Genomic DNA, 23,314 nt, shown 5'->3' on the forward strand with positions numbered 1-23,314 from the left:
CCTTTGCCAACTGAACCATCTTGCCCTCCATCCCCCACCCCCCAACCACCCGCTACACTTCAACTCACCCATCATTTCCTTTTAGGTGTGAGCCACAGCCATCACTCATATTCTCATGTGGCTAAGTCACTCAGCCATGGTTACTTCCCATGCTAGTATGGTTTTACACTTTACTTTTATAGCTCAAAGCCATTAGTAGCTTCTCCAGGTCTAGAGTAGAAGGTACAGTTCCAAGTGTATCTTTTCCACAAGGCAACAAATGCCATTGTCAAAGGCATCTCTTACCCCTGATCTAGGAGGACTGCTACAGTCCGTGCACCTGTTTCCAGAGTCACTGATCTGCTCCTAAGTCAATCTGCTTTTTCAGGGAAGTCAGTTTTAGTCATAAAGACTACATTTTCTTATTTCACAAGGTTTTCTTAGCTCTTTGTGCTTGTTTTACCTTACCAACCTTACAGTCAGCTTTTACTAAGTCTTCTTCAGAGGTGACAGAAAGACAGACAGACATACCTGATGGGATTTTTATTATTAGACATTTCAAATTTGGAAATAAGCATAAGAACTACTGGCATGGTTATGACGTGGATTTTTTGACAGTGTTGCAGGCTCTGCTAAAGTCTACTCTTGTGGTTTTTAGAAGTGTTAATCTTCTTATATAATTTTTAGATATTTTATCTAAAATATCTAAGAAAAGGTTTCTTTCCTTTAGTCATAACACTCAATTTTTTTCCCAGTGCTGGGAGCTGAACCTAAGGCCTCATTCATGCCAGGCAAGTGCTCAGTAACTGAGCTGTATGCTCAGCCTCCTCGAGTTCCTCCGCGGTTTCTCTTAGTGGTGGATTGTGACCTGGAAGTATAAGGCGATGTCCCCATTCCTGCCCAAGTTGCTTTTGGTCACAGTGTTTCATCATAGCATAGAAAACTGGTAGGAACGAACGTCTCTAGTGTTATCCAACAGTGATAGTAGCTTTAGGGTTGTGACGTATATAACTGTTGCTAAGGTGACGGCCACTGAGTTGTATGTTGATCTTTTTTAAATTAAAAAATAGGTAACCAAGTCCAGGATGGTCCCCACCTGTAATTCCAACACTACTTGGCAGAGGTAGGAGGACTGCCCGCAAGTTTGAAGCCATCTGGATTACAGAGTGAATTCTAGGCCTGCTTGGACTACAAAACAAAACTGCCTCAAAAAGCAAACAGCAAAGAAGAGCAGAACCAGAGGAAGGAGGGGAGAAGGGGAAGAAGTGCTCAACAATGGAGCTATGTACTCAGTCCCTTTATAACTTTGCATTTTGAGATGGGATTCCACTGAGTTGTCCAGGCTGGCTTTGAACTCACTATAGTCAGAATGGAAGGAGGGAGGGAGGGAGAGAAAGCCACTTCATTTTTCCAAATATCTCTTTGGCATCTCTGGCAATGGCCTCATGGCTTTCTCTCTATACTGTTTGATATAATAAATAATACGCAAAAACTCTGTAACACTGGATCATCTTTGCATTCTCAGAATGAACACAAATTATATATGATTTCCAGAATGCTTTTTGAAACAGCTATGAATATTCTGAATTATAATAAATTTTCAATGGAATATATATCAGATAATTCATAAGTCTTGTAGCCTGAAAGTCATTTCACAAACTACAAATCTGAGGCCTCCAGGAATGGATCTGCCAATCACTCCTGGTGGCTTTGACACACACTGAAGAACGATACCATTATGTTGATTCTTCAGTGAATCAGAATCACACTACTGCTGTAACAAGAAAGCATCTCGATACAATACAAACACTGTACAAGAATACTCAGTGGAACAGTGAAAGCACAGAGATCGTGAGGAAAAGGGTGGTGCCCTGTGCTTAGTCTGCTCTTCTATCTACCCTTCATCCCCACGGATGGACACCAGCTCTTCTCTAAGTATGGGGCTGGACATTCCAAAAACAGGAGAGAGACAGAGGGTGGGGGAGGGGGGAGAAGGGGGAGAATGAATGAGAATGAGTCCAAACCACCAACCAAAGAGCTTGCATGGGCTGGATTTAGGCCCCCTACACATATGTAGCAGATGTGCACCTTGGTCATCATGTGGGTCCCCTAAACAATGGTAGTAAGGGCTGTCTCTGACTCTGTGGTCTGCCTTGGGATCTCTTTCACCTAGCTGGGATGCCTTGTTTGGTCTCAGTGGAAGAAGATGTGCTTATTCCTGCTATGACTTGAGGTGCCAGGGTGGGCTGGTTCCCCTTACAGGCCTCTCTTCTCTGAGAAGAAGGAAAGATTAGAACGGGGAAAGGGGGTATGAGGGTGGAACTGGGAGGAAAGGAAGGATGGAAGTGGGATCAGGCTGTAAAGTGATTAAATAAGCAAAATTTTAAAAAATTTAAAATATATATACTAAAACATGAAAAAGTGACCCTTAGTGAATCACTCAGGCATATAATTCTTCACTCTCAAGTATGTGCAAACAAAAAACAACTACAGCAAAGTCAAATGGCAGATGTAGTTAAGGTTCAAATAAGTTGATTTTTTAATTCATCAAGGGAGAAAGCCCTTAACAGAGGGACTGGAGTGCTGGCTGAGGTCAGCTGCTCTCCTGCTGACTCTGAAGAAGCAAGCCACTATGAGCTCAACAGCTGCAAGTTCAGGATTTCTGCTGACAGCCACATAAGCTTGCAAGCTGACCCTGAGCCTCAGATGAGGCCGTAGCCCTAGCCAACACATTAGTTACAGCTTTGTGAGGCCACAGCAGAGAAGCCAACTAGGGTATGCCCAGAATACTGATCGTGGAAACTATGAGCTAACCGACCAGCCTGGGACAATTCACGTAGTCAGCAGTTCCCCGCTGCTTCCTTCCTATTTCACAGGTAGTCTTCAGCTACCTCAAAAGGCATATTTCATTCCTCCCAGATAATACTGTAGAAAACTATGCCAGGATTTATAATATTTGGGGTAGGAAAAGGAGAAAAATATGAAATAGTGGTATCTTAAAGCTTTTAATAAAAACAACAAATGTAAAGCAGAGTTTGATGCTCTCTCTGTAATAATTCTTAAGACTGAACAGTGGTCAGAAAGGAGGAATTCTACATTAGAGTTGCCTGGAGTTAGATGCACTGTATATTTATGGCTCACTAACAGCCTCCTTTATCAGCCAGGTCCTGACAAAGAATGAATCACTCTTGAGAGAAGACTGAAACTTTTGTAAAGATAACAGTAACCTCTGTACTTCTTGCAGTGTCATTTATTTATGCAAAACACAGATCTTAAATAAAGCTGCTACGTTTCTAATGAGAAAGGCGGTGAGGACTGATTTTTCAAAAATAAAAGCTTTGAATTTCAGGCTGCCATGGTTGGCATCAGGATCCTCACACACAACCCTGTTTCCTGTGACAGAAAGGAAATCATTTCTGATACGGGGAGCTTCCCGGCTATAGGTGACAGCAGAGGGGAAGGAAGGAAGGAAGCCAGGGGGCACACAAACGACTGCGGTTCACTCCCCATACAGATGCACCCTGCATCATAACACAGCAAAGTGGCAGAAGATGGGGCTCACCAGACTGAGTCCCGAATCAAGATACAGAAAATATCTCTGACCAACTGAAAAGCCCAGAGACATTGCCAGTAATTGACACAAGCCACTCCAGTGGGGACAAAATGACATCATTGGCAGCACTGCGGCAAATGCCTATGACTAAACCTGGGAGGAGGTGTTTAAAGCTTGGATATTACTGTTCCATGACTCAGGGAACACTGAGAACTTGAGATGACTTAGCAAAGAGTTTCCTTACTGTTTCTCCTGATGCTTTCTGCTCTGCTTTAATTTGAAAACACTGTCTTATTTCAAAATAAAAACAAACACCTCAAACCATGGAAACTGACTTTTATGAAGCACTAGATGTTATCATTAAACAGTTACAATGTGCATGCCTTAAAAGTGCTATGCCTACTCTTTAACACAGTCAAAGCAAACTGCTGTCACAGGACAAAACATTCTTCTTTAAAATGACTACCTTTCAGCCTTTTGGCGAAGATCACGTGTAAAAATTGAAATAAGACTTTCTCACATGGAAAGGAAAGGGCTCTCTGACAGTGTGATCTGACCAGCAGGGTTGTCAGCAAAGATGAGTTTTGACAGGTCATACAGAAGTGTTTCCATAACTCAAGTGAGCTGAATCTCAACTACAAAGTTTGGATAGTTTAAAGCTTCCAAAACAAGTTATGAATAGACAAGCACAGCATGCAAGGCTGTGAGTTACAAAAGCCTGCAACTGAGCAGCTTCATAAAGGAATTATAGCGGAGTCTGTAACAGCACATCTTTTTATTATTGTTACTAGCTTTCAATACTGATTAATATTGGGCGGGCATGAGCATGTGAATGTTAACTAAAGAGGACCATGCGGAGATCCCTATGCATAAACTGGATGCATCCCTACCGGTGAATTCTGCTTCTTCCGCAGTCAGGAAATGTTTCAACGCAATGCTTGAACAGGCATAATCTCTGACTTCCATATTTACTATCAGATGAAGATATCTAAGTTTTTAAATGCAGTGTATAAAGCAAAGACGCAATTCTCACATCTTTGTACTTCAAATCTGAATGGCCTTGACTTGCTCAGTTTAAATCTGTAACATCAGATTTGTTTGTTATTTAGCGATCTTTGCCCTCTGGTTCTGAAAACTCACTTTATATCTCAGAGCAATCTATAGTATGTCAACTCCTATTTTCCATTAGTAGCCTTGGCTTATTACACGCTGGAAGTATCTTGTGCCAACAACCCATAAAAAGGCATTTAATCACATAATCATAAAACTTAGAAAAGAGCAACAACAACAAAACCCACACTCTTGAATGACAAAGCATAACCATAACCCAAGCCTCTCAATCTTTAACCTAGGTCTGCGGAGTTCAAAAACACAACTGTGAACAAAAAAACAAAAACAAAACAAACAAACAAACAAACAAACAAACAAAAAAACCCTGGTCTCAGGCTGAGGACTAGTGTGACTATCTGCTAACACACTGCCTTAAACAGCACCACTGTTTCAGAGAGCGGGGATGATAAATTCAGAGCTGGGCTTTAGAGAATCCTCAGGACTGACAGGGAACAGGAGAAAAAAAGAAATCACAGACCAGGAGAGCACGAGTAAAGGTACAATGAAGGCACCAAGAGCAGAGTGTGTCCCATGCATACAAAGCTAACGTGTGACGCTACTATGCACAGGAAAACAACTATAGCCTGAAAAACAGGCGAGAGGCAGAAAACAGAGAGCATCTTGATCCTGAGAAATTTATTCTGGAAACATCAGTAAGGTACTTGTAGGTTTAGAAACTTTCTGAAATGTTTACTTGATAAAATTACCGCATCAATACTCACATTGTACCTTGTTATATGAGTCAGCTTTTCATTACTATGATAAATAGAACAAGATAACCAAATTATGAAGAGAAAAAGTTTATTTTGGCTCATAGTTGTCATAAGCAGATGACATAGCAAGGCATGTCACTTCATGGCAGAATATGGAGGGCAGAGCAAAAGCCCTCACTTCATAGACAGCCACGGAGCAAAGCACATGAGAAAGAGGGGAGTCTCACTATTTCCTTCAAGGACACAAGAACCTCTCACCAGGCTGTCCCTTTTAAAGGGGCCACCATGCCCCAATTGTGCTCCAATCAGGGCCAAGCTTTTACCATGTGGACCTTTTGCTGGGTGACACTTAAGCTCCAGACACTAAGGCACATATAAGTTTTTTTTTTTCCTTTTCATGGCATGGTGTGTGTTTGGGGGAGGGGGATGCACACAGCTGTGTATGAATATGCAGCTGTATCCACGTGACATCAGACTTTAGGACACAGCAAAACAATACAATGTGTCTGATGTTTAAAGGGAAGTGGATTACTAAGAAGCTCACACAGGAAGACCACACCTCACAACGCTCTCTCTTCAGTCTGCACACAAATAAGCCTTCTAGATCTGTAGTGCAGCGCCTCCTTCAGCAAAGAGCGAGCACCTGAAGGGAAGTTAAAGTGACTCCTAACCTGCAGACTGCTTGGGTCTTAGGGTACTAATTGACGTTTGGAAAAAAACAAAAATCAAAACAACAACAACAAGAAAAAAACCCACCATTTTCCCCCAGGGGAAAAAAAATGCAAAGGGATGTAGGAGATTTGTAACAGAAGCATACGGTAACCTCCAACAGTGAACTACGGCAATTGAGCAACTGAGCGGGCAATGTCTTTAAGGGAAAATTTGAGTGAGCTTCAAATGAAAACAAAACTCACTCCTGTACTGTGATGCTACTAACCAAACTCTGCTCACTGGCCAGGACCCAACCCTATCTTGAATAGCTAATTCATGAAAAGAGTAGCTGTGGCCCTTTACATATAGTAATACTTGAGGAATATTTATTCTCTCTCTCTCTCTCTCTCTCTCTCTCTCTCTCTCTCTCTCTCTCTCTCTCTCTCTCTCTCTCTTGCTCTGTGTGTGTATCTCTGTGTGTAGAGAAAATAATGAAATTTTTTTTGCTGAAATAACAAATTTCTAAATATACTCATCATTGTTTATTGACAAAGGCAAAAACAGACTGAATTAGTCGTCTGTGGAGTGTCCTCAGAACCTAAGAAAAGGTGCTTCAATAAAAACTACTGTCTGTTAAATGGTAGTATAGCGTAACAGACTCTTAAACTGAAAATTCTTTTTAGCATTCCTGAGTCCTTTGGTTTCTTTCAATATTTCTAGAGACCCTCTCTGCCGGCATTTCCTAACTAGGGTTCTTCATCTGAACCGCTGAGCACACACAATCAGTGTGAGGATGACTTAGTACAGATCCAGCATTTTCTAGATGCACAGATGAGAAGTGCTAACAGATGCCTTATGGTACTGGGCCTTTCCCAGAATGCTAGTTGAGAAAGGGTCTTAGACTTACCAGTCAACCTTTAGTTCTCAGTATAGTGGCTTTAGATATGATTTAAAAATGTAACTCCTGGGTAGCAGTGTCCAGTTCAGTCAGTTTTATAACATGAAAACTTATATAACCAACAGTTAAAATTCTGATAGACTGTTTTCTTCTATCTTTCACCACCCAAAGAAGAGTAAATGTAGCCACTTGAAAGGCAAACCACAAAGGAAATTGTTAGGGTACACCCAAAAACATTTTTGAAAAAGATAAAATGCCTACAATTTTTCAGATATGACTACATGAAGATAGAGTGGCTTCCTATGTGTGCTTTTTGCTTATTATAAACCACAAATAATTAGAATCAACTACAATTTACCAAAACTGGAGTCACAGTCAAATCATTTGTGTATGAACAATAATTGTGATCACTTACAACATAGAATGTCACCTGCATAACTTGTTGCATTGCTTGTCATTAAAGCCTCTAAAATTTGCCTCAAAAACTTGAGTACCTCTCCCTCAATATGATAAGAAATAAATGTATTCTTTTAAAACTTCTTATACCAAACAAAGGACATTCTTTTGGTTACAAAGCTTTTATTTATATATCCACATGATTATGTTTTTGTTTTTAATAAACACAAAGGACAATAAGGATGCTAATAGGAAAACTTCAGAAAACGAAACACACCTGCAACAGCGTGCTTCGCTGTGTCCTGTTAAATCAAGCATAAGGGACTCCTTTTTATTTAAGTGGCTAGCACAATCAAACTAAGGCAGCGGCATCATTTGAAACTTGCAATGACACAACTGAATATTTAGCTTTCTACTTCCTATCAATTCCAGCTTTATTCACGGAAGAGGAAGGGAGCAAGCCACTGTAAACCTCACCCAAGGTCCATTTCCAGGAAATAAAACCATTCTCTTACTGGTACATCTCACCTCCACCCTTCACTGGGAAACAAAATTTATCACAGCACAAAGCAGTTCTACCCTGAAATCCTTACTACCCTTTGTTTGTGTCAGCCAATGCTGAGAGGAAAACCAACTGTGGGAAATGACTTCCACTGTCACAGGGAAAACTGAGTCTGCTTAGAAAAGAGCAGACAGGGCAGGGTTCCAAAACACATTCTACCTGGGCAGCACGACACAGAGGACGTGTAAATGAAAGGAGAGGAAAAGACTTTTTCCTGTTTTTCTTGACACAAGGTCTTGCTGTATGACCCAGGCTGGCCTCAAACAAGGTCTGTTCCTCCAGCCTCCCAGGCGCTAGAATCACAGGTGCCTGTCACCATGCCCAGCATCTACAAGCTAAGTACTAAGCTAGAGTAAGCCATGGGGGTGAGGGAGAGTGGGGGAGTGGAGCTTCCTCTATACCCTAATGCTGATAGTGGCTCTCATCATACTACGGGGGTTTAGAGGAAAGATAATACTGGGTTGGTACTTTGAACAAAGCTTAGGATTTCTTAGGTAGACCTATGGGGACTCCATGCTTATTTTTACTTTTAGCTCTCTGTTCACCCCACATCCTCCCACCACATACACCACACCTCCCTTAAAGGTCAAGCCCATCGTGCCATTTGATCATCTAATCATTTGAATACCAGGGGCACATTCTTGGTCCCTCTCCTTCAGTCACTAAAGAGTTGAGTAACTGGCCTTTTACCTGTCACCTCTATTCCTTTCTTCCATTATTCTTGGCTCAAGTATCCAGAGATAATCCATCATTTGGTCTCTGTATGACGTTCTTTTCCTTCACCCCGCTGACTATAACTTAAGACCTTGGAGCTAAAGTTTAAGCATGTCACATCTATTTTTATTTTATTTTATGTGTTTGAGTGCTCTGCCTGCATTTAATTACATTAAATGGGTCCTGGGTGCTGCCAGGTAGTCATATTTTCCCCCTACACACACACACACACACACACACACACACACACACACACACACACACATGCACATGCATGCACACACACACATACACACACAATCAGGGAGTATGATTTGTGCAGGTTAACAACTCCTGAGCAGGAGCACAGTCAGTTAATTGCCCTCTCTTATCCCTACCTTGCCCCTGTCACAGCAGTACTCATCTGGCACGGCAAAACTGCACACCTATCACACCCAAGTCTTTGTATCACTCTATAACGTTTACCAAGTTGCTAAATAAGACTAGAGGAAATATACACCCATACTTGTTTTTATACTAAATTCAAGACCACAAACCTCAAAGTGGGTCCTGGGTGCTGTCAGGCAATCACACTTTTCCCCGTTATAGTGAAAGGCTTTGAAAGGGAGCTGTGGCCGTCCCCTCTTCCCCCGCCTGTCTCTATGCTCTCTGACAGATCTTCATTCTCACCAGTGTCTGATGTAAGTGACCAATCCTCCCAAGAGCATTTGATGGAGCTGATTATTCCTTCCTGTTGGGATCACTTTCTTTAGGAGGCCTCTAGTGTGTTCATGTCTCTCCTGCCTTGCTACACTGTGCTACGCATGTCCTACTATCTCTACTTGTATACCCATTTACTTTACTGGCTCCTCCATGGGGGTAAGGTATTTGCTATGCAATCAACTGCCTGGCTGAGTAGGTACCACAACACTTGCTGAATGACTTTCAGAAATACTGAAGTTATCCACTGTCCTAAAGAGGTGAGATGATGGGAGACCTGGTGGCACTCAGAGGAAGGACAGCAGGTTACCAAGAAGAGACTTGATACCCTATGAGCATATACAGGGGGAGGTAATCCCCCTCAGTCACAGTCATAGGGGAGGGGAATAATGAGAAAATGGGAGGGAGGGAAGAATGGGAGGATACAAGGGATGGGATAACCATTGAGATGTAACAAGAATAAATTAAAAAAAAAAAAAAAGAGGTGAGATGATGACACATTTCAATAGCCACACTGTACATTGCAGTAACTAATTATATTGGAATCAGGATACCTTCCTTTGTTTCTCAGTATGTTCAGTACATGCAAACTAAAAAAATGTTGGAAATTGAACAATAGGACATAAACAAAAATGAAAAGGAGTTGTACCTGTAAAATTGGCTGACAGAGGCTGCTCAAAGCACTGTGCAGAAAAGGGAACTGATGCAAGCCAGTTTCAGGAGCAAAGAGCCACAGATTGTGGGGCATTTCCAGGGAGAAGGAAAGCATGGAGCGGTGACGCTGCCACCACCTGACCACTATACTGTAACTTTAAACTCAGCTTTGCGTTGGATGATGATGACAGCAATCCCATAGCTACACACCCAGTGCCCACTGAATGCCTCCACATGAGTACCTACTGCAGCATCTCAAAGCAGCAATGGGCAGAGCATGATCTACACTGCCCTTCAAAAGGAAGGAGAAACACTGCTCTTCCAGTCTCCTCTCAGTGACAACTCCATCTATCCCAGGTAAGAGCTTGAAGCATTGCCACGGCTCCCTCAACCCTAACCCACACATCCATATCCGTAAGCAAATATCACTAGCTCTACACCACTTTCCTGCTAAAATAGTTTCTCTCTCTCTCTCTCTCTCTCTCTCTCTCTCTCTCTCTCTCTCTCTCTCTCTCTCTCTCTCTCTCTTCCCCTCCTTCCCTCCCTCCTTTGCTCTCTCTTTCCCAGACACAGTATCTCTGTGTAATAGCCCTGGCTGGCTGTTCTGAACTCTTTGTAGACCAGGCTGGCCTCGAACTCACAGAGATCTACCTGCCTCTACTTCTCGAGTGCTGGGACTAAAGGCATGTGGCATCACAGCTGGCTTTATCTATCTTTCTTTCTTTCTTTCTTTCTTTCTTTCTTTCTTTCTTTCTTTCTACTCAATTAAGCAATTTACTGGAAACAGGGTCTCACTATGTAGCCCTAGCTGGCCTGGAACTTGCTATGCACACCACACTGATCTCAAACTCATAGAGCTCTGCCTGCCTTTGCCTCCCAGATGCTGGAATTAAACGTGCAACCATACCCAGCTAAAAACTATTTTTAAAAATTCAACCCAGGAGGCTGGAAAGAACTTGTTGCTGAGTTCCCAGCAACCTGACAATACAGTTCACAACCATCTAAAATTCCAATTCAGGCCTCCACAAGGCACCAGGCATGCATGCACTTAAAATACTCACACACATAAAATGAAGAAAAAAAAAAAAAAAAGACAAAAACAAAAACCACAAATCAGGGTAAGAGGATGCAGATGTGTGCTTGGTGCTTGCTTAATATACCCAGGCTTTGGCTTGGTCTCCAGCACCACAAAACAAAACACATGGACCAAGGGCCACTCTATTATGAGCTGCCCCTGCACTTGAAATTAAATCTAACCTCCAAGCCCTGTAATTTTCCCTGCTGTATTTCCTCAGCTTCGTCCCAAACCACTCTCCTCTTACTCCCTGCGCTTCAGCCGCACTGGCCTCCTTTAGGGGAGCTGTTTTTACCATATGGTTTTTTTACCCACTGGTCCCTAGGCAGGAAAGCTCTTGGTGACACTAAGATCTGAGAACTTGCCTTATCATTCAACCTCAGCTGACATCTCAGTGACCACCATGAAGTCCGATCTTAGCTTTGCACTATATAAACAATCACTTCATATCAGAGTATCTTAATGTATTGATTTCATTGCTTCTCCCCTGTGTTGAGATAAAATCAAAACAGTAGGGACCTCAGGGCCGATCAAAGAAGCTACTTCTTTAAGACACTTCATACAGATTTTGAAAATGTACTAGACATCATGGCAAGATAAGTTTGTTGTATGCATATATGCATTTATTTATTATTTATTTTTGTTTGTAGAATACATGAGTAGGAACATAACAAAGAAAGAATTTCCAACCTGATATTCGAAATGTAATTCTTTAGGCTGAAAAAAGCCTAAGCTCTTGTGACTCCAATCTGAAGTGTTCCAATTTCTTTGCCAGGAGAACCCTATGGCCACTTAAAAATAGTAGGACACCAAGTTGTCCCACAGAGCCGCAGGGACACACAAGCAGACTCCAGACAAAGAGCCAAATGCCTTGGAATGGGACTTTGGTAGAAGGTGCTACAGGGAAGGACTTCACACAGCATGGGAGGCAAATCAGTGAAAGTTCCCTGAAGGGGTACAATTTATAAAGCTTTCATGGGGAGAATGTGGAGTTGGGGTGCACACATCTCTAGGACTGAGGGAAAGGACCTGTCATTAAATATAAGAAAAGCTTAGAGGGAGGAAATATAAACAGGAAGGCAGAGAGTTCATAACATATCTAGAAGACTGAAAATAAATGATTGTCACTGGAGAAGAGAGTGAGCTGGGGAGGGGCAGCAGAGAGGGAGGGGAGGCTAAAGAGTAAACAGTGCCAGGAAGTCTCATTAGGGATTTTGAATTTTATTCTGAGAGAAAGAGGCAAAGAAGAAAAAGGTAACTGTAGCATGTCACAGAATCCTCATCAAAGAAATGTCACGGCAGCATGACAAGGCTAGAAGAAGACAGAGAGGACAAAGAGGCCATCCAAGCAAACCACAGCAACAAGGGCCAGAATTTGGGTGACAACGAGTGGAGACAGAACAGAGGGAATTCTAAGGACCATTAGAGTAGCTAAGACTATAGTACACAACAACACAAATGCCACCACTCAAGCCACCAACAGCAAGACAGGAGGTTGTCACATCCAAGCTAACTCAAGGGAGTGTGGGAAGACCTCCGAAGAATTAGGAAAAGGCATCCTGAGCTTTAGAAAGGCCTCCATACAACACCTGCTCCCTTGTGCAAATAGTTAAAAGAGTAATCTGCATGTTTAAAATATACGTCCTATTTTTAGGGAAGAAACTGAAAAACAACCAGTTCTAACTTTAGCACTGCAATTCCACTGCAACCTATGACGTCGACTCCACTCAGCTCTGTCACAGCCTTACAGTCCCCTTCTCCCAGTCCTCATCTCACGACAAAGCTTCTACTGGAAGTAGAGACACGGAGAAAGGGGAATATTCCAACTGACACATACCATGCATATTTTAAAATAATTAAATGTTGCTGGGAAAAAGAACTTATTTCTACATTTTTAAGTAGAAATGAAGCCAATAATAAAGTGCGTTTTAGGACAAAGGATCATAGATGATAATAATGTTTACAACACAAGGCAGGGCCCTGAGTAGTCACTGCGGATGAGCATCCCTACATAAAATGTCTTCATGAAGCACTGGCACCATGGCAGAGAAGGAGAAGAAAAAGAATAATCAAAGAATCTAACTCAAGACGGTTTTAGCAGATGCAACACTGATAACATAGTTTAACACTGTCAGATCTAGATATAAACTATAATATTCTAGTTAATGCAGTTTGCATTGCCATTTATTCTATAGATATGGTGTATGGTTTAAGATTTGAATTATGACCAAAGGCTTAAATGTTAAAAACCAAAAAATATGTTTAAACTCCAAGCAAGATATAAATGAAAAATGTATGAAAATGTGAAAGTAAAAAGAGAATCTGGATAGAACTTTTTTTAAAGACCAAAGGAAAACCCACATGATAATCTCCACTGTAGATCTCTAAGCAAGTAGTTTTGTATTTCCTCTCTCATTTTAGGAATAGTAACACAATTTGCCACTTACCTTACAACTATAAGAATTGCTATAAGAATCGAACAGATAGGATCTGCTATCATCAACCCAAAATTCTGCATCAAGATGGCAGAGGCAATTACACCAATACTCCCAAGTGTATCTGCTAGAATGTGTAAAAATACACCTAGAAAGAAAGCATAGTTGAAATTAGAATTGTGAAGTGGGAATATTTCTTATGACTATACTCAAAATTCCATACATATCAAAGAAAAAAATCAGGAAGGAGGAGCACTGACTCCTTAGTAACTACATAACAGAATATTTATGAACTGCCATAACTGTTTCATATTGACCTGTTTAAACATCTAACTGGTAGATTACACTGGATCTTAGTAAACCAATAAAAGGGAAGGATTAGAGAAAATTAATTTTAAATGCTGTTTATGAACATTCACCCCTTACTTTTAAAAAGACAAAGGTTAAATAGTTTCTTCTGGGAAGAAAAGGGAGGGCATCGGGTGAAAAAAATTGGTTAAGAAAGCACTTTAATTTTGAATATATATACACACAGAGCCCTCTGCTGGTGACTAAAAATATTGCTTTAGGACTAGAATTTCATAACTCTACTTAATCTGATATTAATTAAAGAAAAAGTTTCACTACCTAGACTCGTTCCTATGCTCAGATTCAGCATGCAAAAAAGCAGGTATCTGAACGCCTTTAAATGACTGGAAAATATAGGATGAACCCTTGGTATTAAGTGATCAGCAAGTCGCTGGCTAACTGCTTAAGACCTCAAATACACCATGAAGATTAATTAACACTTGACTAGGAAATCAGTACAATTTCAAGAAAGGTTACATGTGCAATTCTTTTTTAAAATACCTGAGACAATAACTCCCTCAACATTCACCACACAGCAAAACTATGTATAAATTTAAGTGTACTTTTATCAGAAAAACCCACTGGCTCTTCAGCACTATCAATGCTCTACATGGAGCTAGTTATGATGGCAGACATGTGACCAACTTAGAAACTCATGTCACATTCCTGGACCAGTGGAAGGTAAATGTATGCAGATTTAAACAAATGAAATGTTGTAGCAGCTTACGATCTGACCACTACTGAGTCCCATTAAATACTGATGTCTGCTGGGAAAAGACACTTCACTTGTCGCTGTGTGATTTACAGCAGGCCACAGCAAACAGCACTCCTGCCTTAAACCCCCTGTTCCTTTTCAACCTGTGCAGACCACTCTGCAGAATTTTTTGTTTGTGTGTGTTAAGGTACGTGCACACATGAGTGCCACAGCACAGGTGCATAGGGCACAGGAAAACCTGTGGGAGTCAGTTACTTCATTCTACCCCGAGGAGCCTAAAGATTGAACTCAGGTTGTCATGCCTGGCTGCAAGTGCCCTAATAGTCACCTCACCAGCCCCAAAGTTATTCTGTAAGTATTCCAATTGTTTGGAAAATAAAAATGAAATATTCATTTCATTGGTAAATACTTATAAATAATCAGCTTCTATATAATACTTTAAATACCAAAGAATAATATATATTATATATATAATATACATTATATATACATATACATATATACACATTTATGTACACACACATATATATTTCACATATTTTGAAAGGGGAAAATTGGCAACTAGAAGGCAGTATGAAGAAACACAAAAGGAAAGAACTAGACCAAGAAACAGTAGAGAGAAACAGGGCAGGAGGGGCTGGGCCTAAAGCCATGAGAAAACCAGACAAGTGGGGGCTCCCCTCTTCTGAGGAATAGAGGACAGGGAGGGAGGGGAGAGAGGGAGGGAGGATGGGAGGGGGAGGTGAGGAGGGATGGGGCTAGGATAAGGATGTAAAGTGAATAAATAAGTAAATTTTTTAAAAAAGCAAGCAGCAGAGAGCTGGGACTCTGGAAGGCTTGAGGATACAGTCTAGGGGAAACTGAGAAGGACTGGTTGACGACAGATTGGCTTTCTCCAGCTGGTATTTAAGCGTCTGCTTAGCACCATTAATTGATGACCTATGACAAAGGTGTCACTGGATTTCAGTTTTAGTTCTACATTTTCCTACAACTTAAGAACACATTGAATACTATTCTTGGAAAAACTGTAATAATCCCAGGAAAGCAAACATACTACCTTGGAGTCACTGTAGTCAGGCCTACTACTTACCTTTAGCAGAGTTTTTCCATTTCTTGCCTTTTAAAAATTAAATCTGAGGAATAGATAAGTGACAAAATATTGCCCATATACTCAACACAGTGTGTGTATGGAGTGGGGAGACTTCACTAGAAAAAATAACATTTAAAATATGACTACCATGTACTAATTTTTTCTCCAGACAACAGAGAACCGTGAAGCCAGTTTCGTGAAATGAAAAAACACACAATTTCTTGTCATACCTTGTAAAATCTGTCTGCTGGGTCCTGCTGTTTCTTTGAAGGATGGGCCATCTGTAGAGAATTAGAGAAGTTATTTTAAAACATCTCTTCAATTCCTAATCAAATGTTTGCAACTCAGAGTCCTTTCTGCTCAACAGTATGATGGGAGTGTGAATATACAGTCGTATTAGACCTACAAAATTACCTTTTAAAATTTAATCAAGCAATTGAATAGAGGTGAATTTAGTGAGGGCAATTTAAAAATGTAACAATAGAATAGAATAATCTAGAAATTACTGTACTAGAAATAAAAAAAAAATCACAAGAAATTTAAAATATTATGAAAAATCTACCAATATTGTAGCAGTAAAATATCTTCTAATACTTTCACAATTGGAACATTCAGAGAAAATGAAATTACTACTTGGAGTTTGAAAAGGTCCATGAATGAGAGCCAGGACTGACAGCGGGTAAGTGTGGAGAAGCAGCCTTCAACAGAACCCACTCGACTGTGCCACTCGCAGCCATTTTACTGAACTCCTGCCTTTTGCAGCATTTCCCCTTTTCCATAAGCACAGAAGCAAAGTCACTGCCACAGATGTGCCCCTGAGCCACAAAGGACAGGAAGGCTGTGTGCCACGGGCCTGTGGGTAAGCTGCAAAGGATTCTAGCTGAGTTGTCCATAAGCAAACACTGTGGAGGGACATGGGTTCATTGATAACTTATTTTGTGGGAAAGGGTGAGGAGAAATGTGGACAACTTATGTGACATAATCACACGTGCTGCCAAGCATAATACAAAAAAAAAAATTCAAACTATTAGATCAGTCACATATTCAATAGGTTAATGTGTGTGTGTGTAGGGGGGAGTTATTCTCTTAGTAAAATTCCTTTTCAAGAACAAAATAAATTTTTTATGATGAAGAGATAAAAAAGTACCATAATAGCTCTATTTAACTGTGCCAAAAACCACCAACCAGTTTTACAGTGAAGCAAGAAAACATACAGAAGTGGCAAAATGGTGGGCAGCATTTGTTTAGAAGGATCGTCACGAGACCAGGCAAGCTTTGTGGATGTGATGAGTGCTGCCTGCCTCCAGGCACTACCTCCAGGCACTACCTCCAGGCACTACCTCCAGGCACTGGCTCCAGGCACTACCTCCAGGCACTGGCTCCAGGCTGGCAGCACAGCTGAGCACTGCTGCAGTGAACCATCCTGGGAAGTGCTGGATGATGGAGCAAAGCTACAAAAGCACGAGGCAGCACAAGCAAGGCTCGGTTCTGTAGCACCCTCCTGAAAGATGCAGGGGCCATGGAACTCCTACTGACAGCCAAACGTGTAGCCATTATGAAAGTCCAGCTCCTGAGCAAATCTCCAAGGTTCGGCCTGTATGAAACATCTCTAGAGAAGTCATTTTTGACATGAGTATTTTGAAAGGGATAGTCCGCTGACATGGTTAGAACAACTAACCCCAACTGAGTTAACCGCACAGTCCTCTTGGTTGCAGGGTGTCTGCGGCAGAAGCTGGCTGGCTAGTTACTCTCCAAATTTGTTTCTTTTGCTTTCTGAGTCTACAACTTAACTATTTCCTCAGCTCTTGAGTTGGGGATGTGCGTGGGGGTGAGTCATAGATAAAGGTGTACAAGCCGCAAGCCTCTTTTAGGTGCACGGGAATGTCATTGACATGGGACCTGCAGAGGATCCACTGGGCTCCTGCTTTCTGCACCTCTGCCTTAAGAGCTTTAAAACAGCACAGCTGCCTCACAGTGCTACGTTCTAGTAAATATAAAGTTCAGTGTGATGCACAAGGGTCGTAGGCAAAATAAAATCAAGGCCCTTTTTCTCACATATTCTACTGTATGATCCGATGTTTAAATCCTAGCTGTTTTCCAGTTACTTACTTACTGTGCACGTGTGCACACACACACATGTGGCAGTGACGACAACCTGAGGGACTTGTTCTCTTCTTTTACCACGTGGGTTCTAAGGACCAAACTCAGGTCATCAGGCTTGGCAGCACGTGAGCCGAGCCACCTTGCTGGTCTGAAATCCTAGCTTTTTAATTTATTATTTACTGTGATTTCTTTGTGCCTTAGTTAATGGGGACAGCAGTTATAGCTCCTTCAATGGATAATGAGAAAATTATAGAAGTTAAGAAATATAAAGCTCTTAGAATATATTTGGTATTTACCGAGCAGTTACAAAAACGATTGCAATGTCATAGTATTAACTCAACTCCCACAAAATTACCTAAGTAAATTTTAAAGTTTTCCCAATATTCCAAAATGCATGTTTATCAAAACCTAGGCAAAAATGCCTTTTCTAGTAAATTAGGGAGAAATTCTTCTTATAGTTAATTATAATAAGAAGAATCATATCTCTAGTCTTTTCTTTCAAACCAGCTTGAGCAGCCATGATTCAAGATGTGCAGTGATCTAGAATTCCTGGAGTTTGGAGCATCATATTGATATGTGAAATGCTCCAGATTTGGGAAGATTTTCGACTTCAGATTAGAGATGTCCAGCTAGTACAGCATGCAGCACACCCCAAATACAGAACAAAGTCAAACCCTCAAACACATTCAGTGAGGGATACTAAAGCATTGTGCACAATGGGAGTCATAAGAGAGTGAACTCTGGAGAAAATTTACCCAGCAATTTAAACACCTTATATAGTGAGTCTATAAAACATTTCTAGTCATGAATCTGTTGGAGAATTGCTGGCCACACTGGCCGTTCTCAGGTCAATTACTTCTAGTGTTCCCATCCTGGAGAGTATAAATGACAGGCAAACATTTAGGAACACAAAAGAGTATCTGTGTGCCAGAACATTACTAAAATTTTATACAGAAATCAGTGACACAGGAGACTCAATCCACTGAAGGACAAGAGTCGCACACATAAGAAAGTTAGCTTCTAAATTCACAGAACATGAGGTGGAGTCAACTTTTTCCTACTACCACAGGATGTTCACACCTGTAATATTCATGCTGCAGAACCATACAATCAAGCTACACACCAAAAGAGAAACAACAACAACAATGGACAAAGTGCTTTACACTTGCTAGTTTGTGTTGGGCTGCATTAATGACTATTTCTTGTAGACCACGGGCCCAGGATGGAAACACCAGAAGTAACTGACCAGAGAATGGCCAATTAGGCCAGTGACTCTCCACCACGTACCATGGCTGGAAACACTGTACAGACTCAGTACAAAGGCTCACACTACAGACTCTACAGACTCTTAATCTAGTGCCTCATTGCTAGAGCAACACAACAGGTGGCCTGGAAGTGTTAGTGTCACAGTTAAGAAAGTGATGGCTTTAATGACTAGTTAGCAAATCCCTTTGTAACACCTAAAGTTTATGCCAAACCCAGGCTTATGCCCACATTATTTATCTATAGCATAATTTTAAAATGCTCACATCTTTAACCTCAGCACCTGGGAGGTGGAGGAAGGAGAACTGCAATGAGATGGAGGCCAGCCTGGGCTACATAGTGAGTTCTGAGCAACCTGCACTACAAAGTGAGACCCTATCTCAAAAAACAAAACAGGGAAAAACAAGCAACAACAACAAAACTTAGAAATATATTTCAAGTAAAATGCTGTCTTGACAGCTCATAATTAACAAAATTTGAGACAAAACAACTTTCAGTTGTCCTTAATGACTGCAACAATTCTGGTTAAAAGAAACCTCTGAGCTGGGCATGTAATCCCAGCATTTGGCAGATCACTTTGAGTTCAAGGCCAGCCTGGTTTACAAAGTGAGTCCAAGACAGCAGAGAAACCCCTTTCTCTAAAATAAATAAATAAATAAATAAATAACCCTCTGAATGTGAAATATTATGTTCATGGAAGAATAATTTCAAGTTTATGTTTATTTATTGATTTATATAATATTTTTATGTGTTGTATACACATTAGCATGGGTGTGTGAGGCCTGAGGTCAACACTCATGATTTCCCCCATTGCACTGCATTTGTGCTTTCTGAGGAAAGGTCTCCTCACTGATCCGGAAGCCCGTCCATTCAGCTAGAGTTCAGTGGTTCTCAACTTGTGGGTCATGACCCTTTTGGGACATTAGATATCCTACATGTCAAATGTTTACATTACAATTCATAACAATAGCAAAATTACAGTTATGAAGTAGCAACAAAATAAATTCGTGGATGGGAGTCAGCATAGCATGAGGAGCTGCATTAAAGAGTCGCAGCGTTAGGAGGGCGGAGAACCACTGAGCTAGAACATCTGGCTAACGCGCATCAGGGATCCACCTGTGTTTTACTCGCCCAGGGTGGAGTTCCAAGGGCACACCACCACCTCCTGCCTCCCAGGTTGTTTATGTGGGTGCCAAGGACCAAACTCAGATCCTTGTGCCCGTGCAGCAGGCACTTTATGAACTGAACCATCTCTCCAGCCCTATATCCATCCCTTACTGCTTAGATGCGCAACAGTGATGGTTAAGACTGTATACAAGCAAACTCCACTAATAAGAAGTTCTGGAAAGCAAGTGAAATAGAGAAAATAAGAAGAAGTTGGACTATGTGAGCTCAAGCATTTTTCTATGGCTCTGACTGGTGAGTGTCAAATCACAGAGGCAGTGCGTGTGTTTGCCTCAGTTCCTGCCTCCAGGTTCCTGCCTTGGCTTCCCTTGCTGATAGTGTCAAATCACAGAGGCAGTGCTTGCGTTTGCCTCAGTTCCTGCCTCCAGGTTCCTGCCTTGGCTTCCCTTGCTGATAGTGTCAAATCACAGAGGCAGTGCGTGTGTTTGCCTCAGTTCCTGCCTCCAGGTTCCTGCCTTGGCTTCCCTTGCTGATAGTGTCAAATCACAGAGGCAGTGCTTGCGTTTGCCTCAGTTCCTGCCTCCAGGTTCCTGCCTTGGCTTCCCTTGCTGATAGTGTCAAATCACAGAGGCAGTGCGTGCGTTTGCCTCAGTTCCTGCCTCCAGGTTCCTGTCTTGGCTTTCCTTGCTGATAGTGTCAAATCACAGAGGCAGTGCTTGCGTTTGCCTCAGTTCCTGCCTCCAGGTGCCTGCCTTGGCTTCCCTTGCTGATAGTGTCAAATCACAGAGGCAGTGCGTGTGTTTGCCTCAGTTCCTGCCTCCAGGTTCCTGCCTTGGCTTCCCTTGCTGATATAGTGTCGCCTGTAAGGCAAAATAAACCCTTCCCCAAGTTGGTTTTGGTCATGGTCTTTATCACAGCAACAGAAAACAAACTAGGTTATTAGTTGGGCTTCATCATGTTTGGGGAGGATTGTCAGGTATTTGGAACTGTGCCATAAAGGCCACTGAATGCCAGTGTTAGCATCAATTGTCCCAATAAAGCAACAGCTTCAGTTCCACAGATTCTTAATCCAAAATATCATGAGTGGTCACAACGGAGTCTTTCCTTCCCGCTACATTTCACAGGCCAAGCCACCTTTGTCCGCACTTTCCTACTCAGCCTTACCTTCTGAGCTCCTGTAACAGCTTAAGCTCTGAGCACTCGGTGGTAATAAAGAGGTGGGAGGAAACATCTGGTAGTGATGTCTGCAGCTTAAACAGAGGCAATGGCTCCAAAGGGTAAGCTTACCCGAGATGAGAGATGAGCCCTGAACGTGCACAGCATTTGGTTTACCAACCGTATTTCAATAAAGGAATTTTGAAACTTGGAAGATTTATAGAATTGGGTCATAGAATACACAATCTTCAAGGCTCTTTTCATTGTTTTTCACACGTAAAGCTTTCGTATTCTGTCCATATGGCCAGTACCTCTAAGAGCATGATTTATTCAAGGGTGTGCTCAGATTGTGCTACCTAAGCAGTTCTAGTCACACCTACACTCATAACTCGGAATAAATGACCTGAAATAAAATATGTTCATAAATACTTTATAACTTAGTATCTACTCTTATTCAGAAAGAGTTCTGAAAGAACACGGAAGTAAATATTAGGCAGTCAGCAAAACAGTTATAGTAAAAATTGAAAAATCTCTAATATTTTCATATATATACTACAAAAGGCCTTGTCAGACTTAAAACAATCACAATTTTTATTTGCAAAGCTTCAACTGTTGCCCATTTACACAATCAAAATACTAGCATTTTATTATTATATTCACTGAAAAAAGAACAGAAAACATTAAATCCACTGCCTGCTTGACCCTGGAAACCAGTTAGACAAATCACTAGCGGCTGAATACAAGTCTGTTCAACAGACCATTCTAGCTGGGCAGCGTTACCTCACACATCTTGTCTGGAGGGCTAGCCCTCAGCAGGTGTGCTGGCTGCACTCACCGTGAGAATGCGAGTGCCCGTGCCCGTGGGCGTGATCGTGGCTGTGTCCGTGTTTGACCTCGTGACTATGGCAATGATCGTCATGGCCATGGGTGTGGTCTAGAGCACCGTTAAAGTGGGAATGGCTGTGTCCATGGCCTAGGAGACAAAGAATATTTGAACAAGAGATATGTAAAAATGCATAACTGATTATGATAACACTAGTTAGAGGAATCCTGTCTCGGGATTTGGTGCAGCAGATAAAGAAAAGCCTGTCCCTCAAAATATTAAAAGGCTTTTGGGGCAAATCAAAGGACACTAAAGAGTAGTTCAAACCCACACGAAGAAAAATAAAAACTGGCAAGATAACTACAAAGGCACAGAGTTTGTGTTCACAAGTCTGTATGTAAAGAAAATGGCACAAGCCAGTTAGCGGGAGACTATGCTGAAGGCTTACAAGCATGCGTTTCAGCAATAATAAAGAAAGATGAGGGAACCAACAGACTCTGGGCAGAGTTGTTGTTCCTACTGAATTAACTTACTAACCATCTGAACTAGATGCTGTTACCCTGTCCCCGCCCACACACACACCCCAACAATCATCAAAAGTTTCCTTTAAAAAAGGACTGGAAAGATGCTTATTCCTCCTAAGTCGGAAGTATCTCAAACTCACTTATTACAAAGAATAAAGTATAAGTACATGGAAGAACAAACTGGGTGGCAAGAAACCAAAACAAAACAAAAGAACCAGTACAGAGGATTTGGTGTTCATGGCCCTAGAAGAGGAAATCCCTGAAACAGAGAAGAAAATATACATACAAAAAAAATTAAGACAAAGATCAGACTACGTTGTCCTTTCATTCTGTTACTGTGACAAAATATCCGGAAAAAGGTAAAAAGTAAAAGCAACTATGGAGAGAAAGGGGTTTATTTCAGCTTGCACTGCTAGGTTTCAGACAAAACGGGAACTTCATGTTACATCCACAGCTGAGCTCACTCGTTTGCTGCTAAGGTCAATTTCAGGACCTCGGCCTAGGGAACGGTGCTGCCACATTGCCTGCCTCATATATACAGCCCTTCACTGAGACTCTTCCCAGAAGATAATGGTGTCAGTGACAATTAACGCTAGCCATCACAGAGGAAATACCAATTAACCCCTATATAAAAATCCTATTGGGACTCTAAATGAGAGAAGCATGGGAGGATAGCAAAGTAGAAGGATCCAGAGGGTCCTAGAAACCTACAAGTAGAACATTATGATA

At 41.5% G+C, this 23,314-nt stretch overlaps 1 protein-coding gene across 1 annotated transcript in view; it reads right to left on the reverse strand.

Moving 5' to 3' along the window:
* Slc30a7 (solute carrier family 30 member 7) overlaps window positions 1-23,314 on the reverse strand; it is a 66,068-nt gene that overhangs the window by 22,031 nt on the left and 20,723 nt on the right. The window contains exons 6-8 of the mRNA XM_051165495.1: window positions 22,074-22,211; window positions 15,823-15,873; window positions 13,452-13,587 (exon numbers count right to left, since the gene is read on the reverse strand). Of these exons, the coding sequence (XP_051021452.1) occupies window positions 13,452-13,587; window positions 15,823-15,873; window positions 22,074-22,211 (325 nt within the window). The remainder of the gene's footprint in view (window positions 1-13,451; window positions 13,588-15,822; window positions 15,874-22,073; window positions 22,212-23,314) is intronic.

The sequence above is a fragment of the Acomys russatus genome, chromosome 23 (genome assembly GCF_903995435.1).
Source record: "Acomys russatus chromosome 23, mAcoRus1.1, whole genome shotgun sequence".
In the NCBI taxonomy this organism is placed as follows: domain Eukaryota; kingdom Metazoa; phylum Chordata; class Mammalia; order Rodentia; family Muridae; genus Acomys; species Acomys russatus.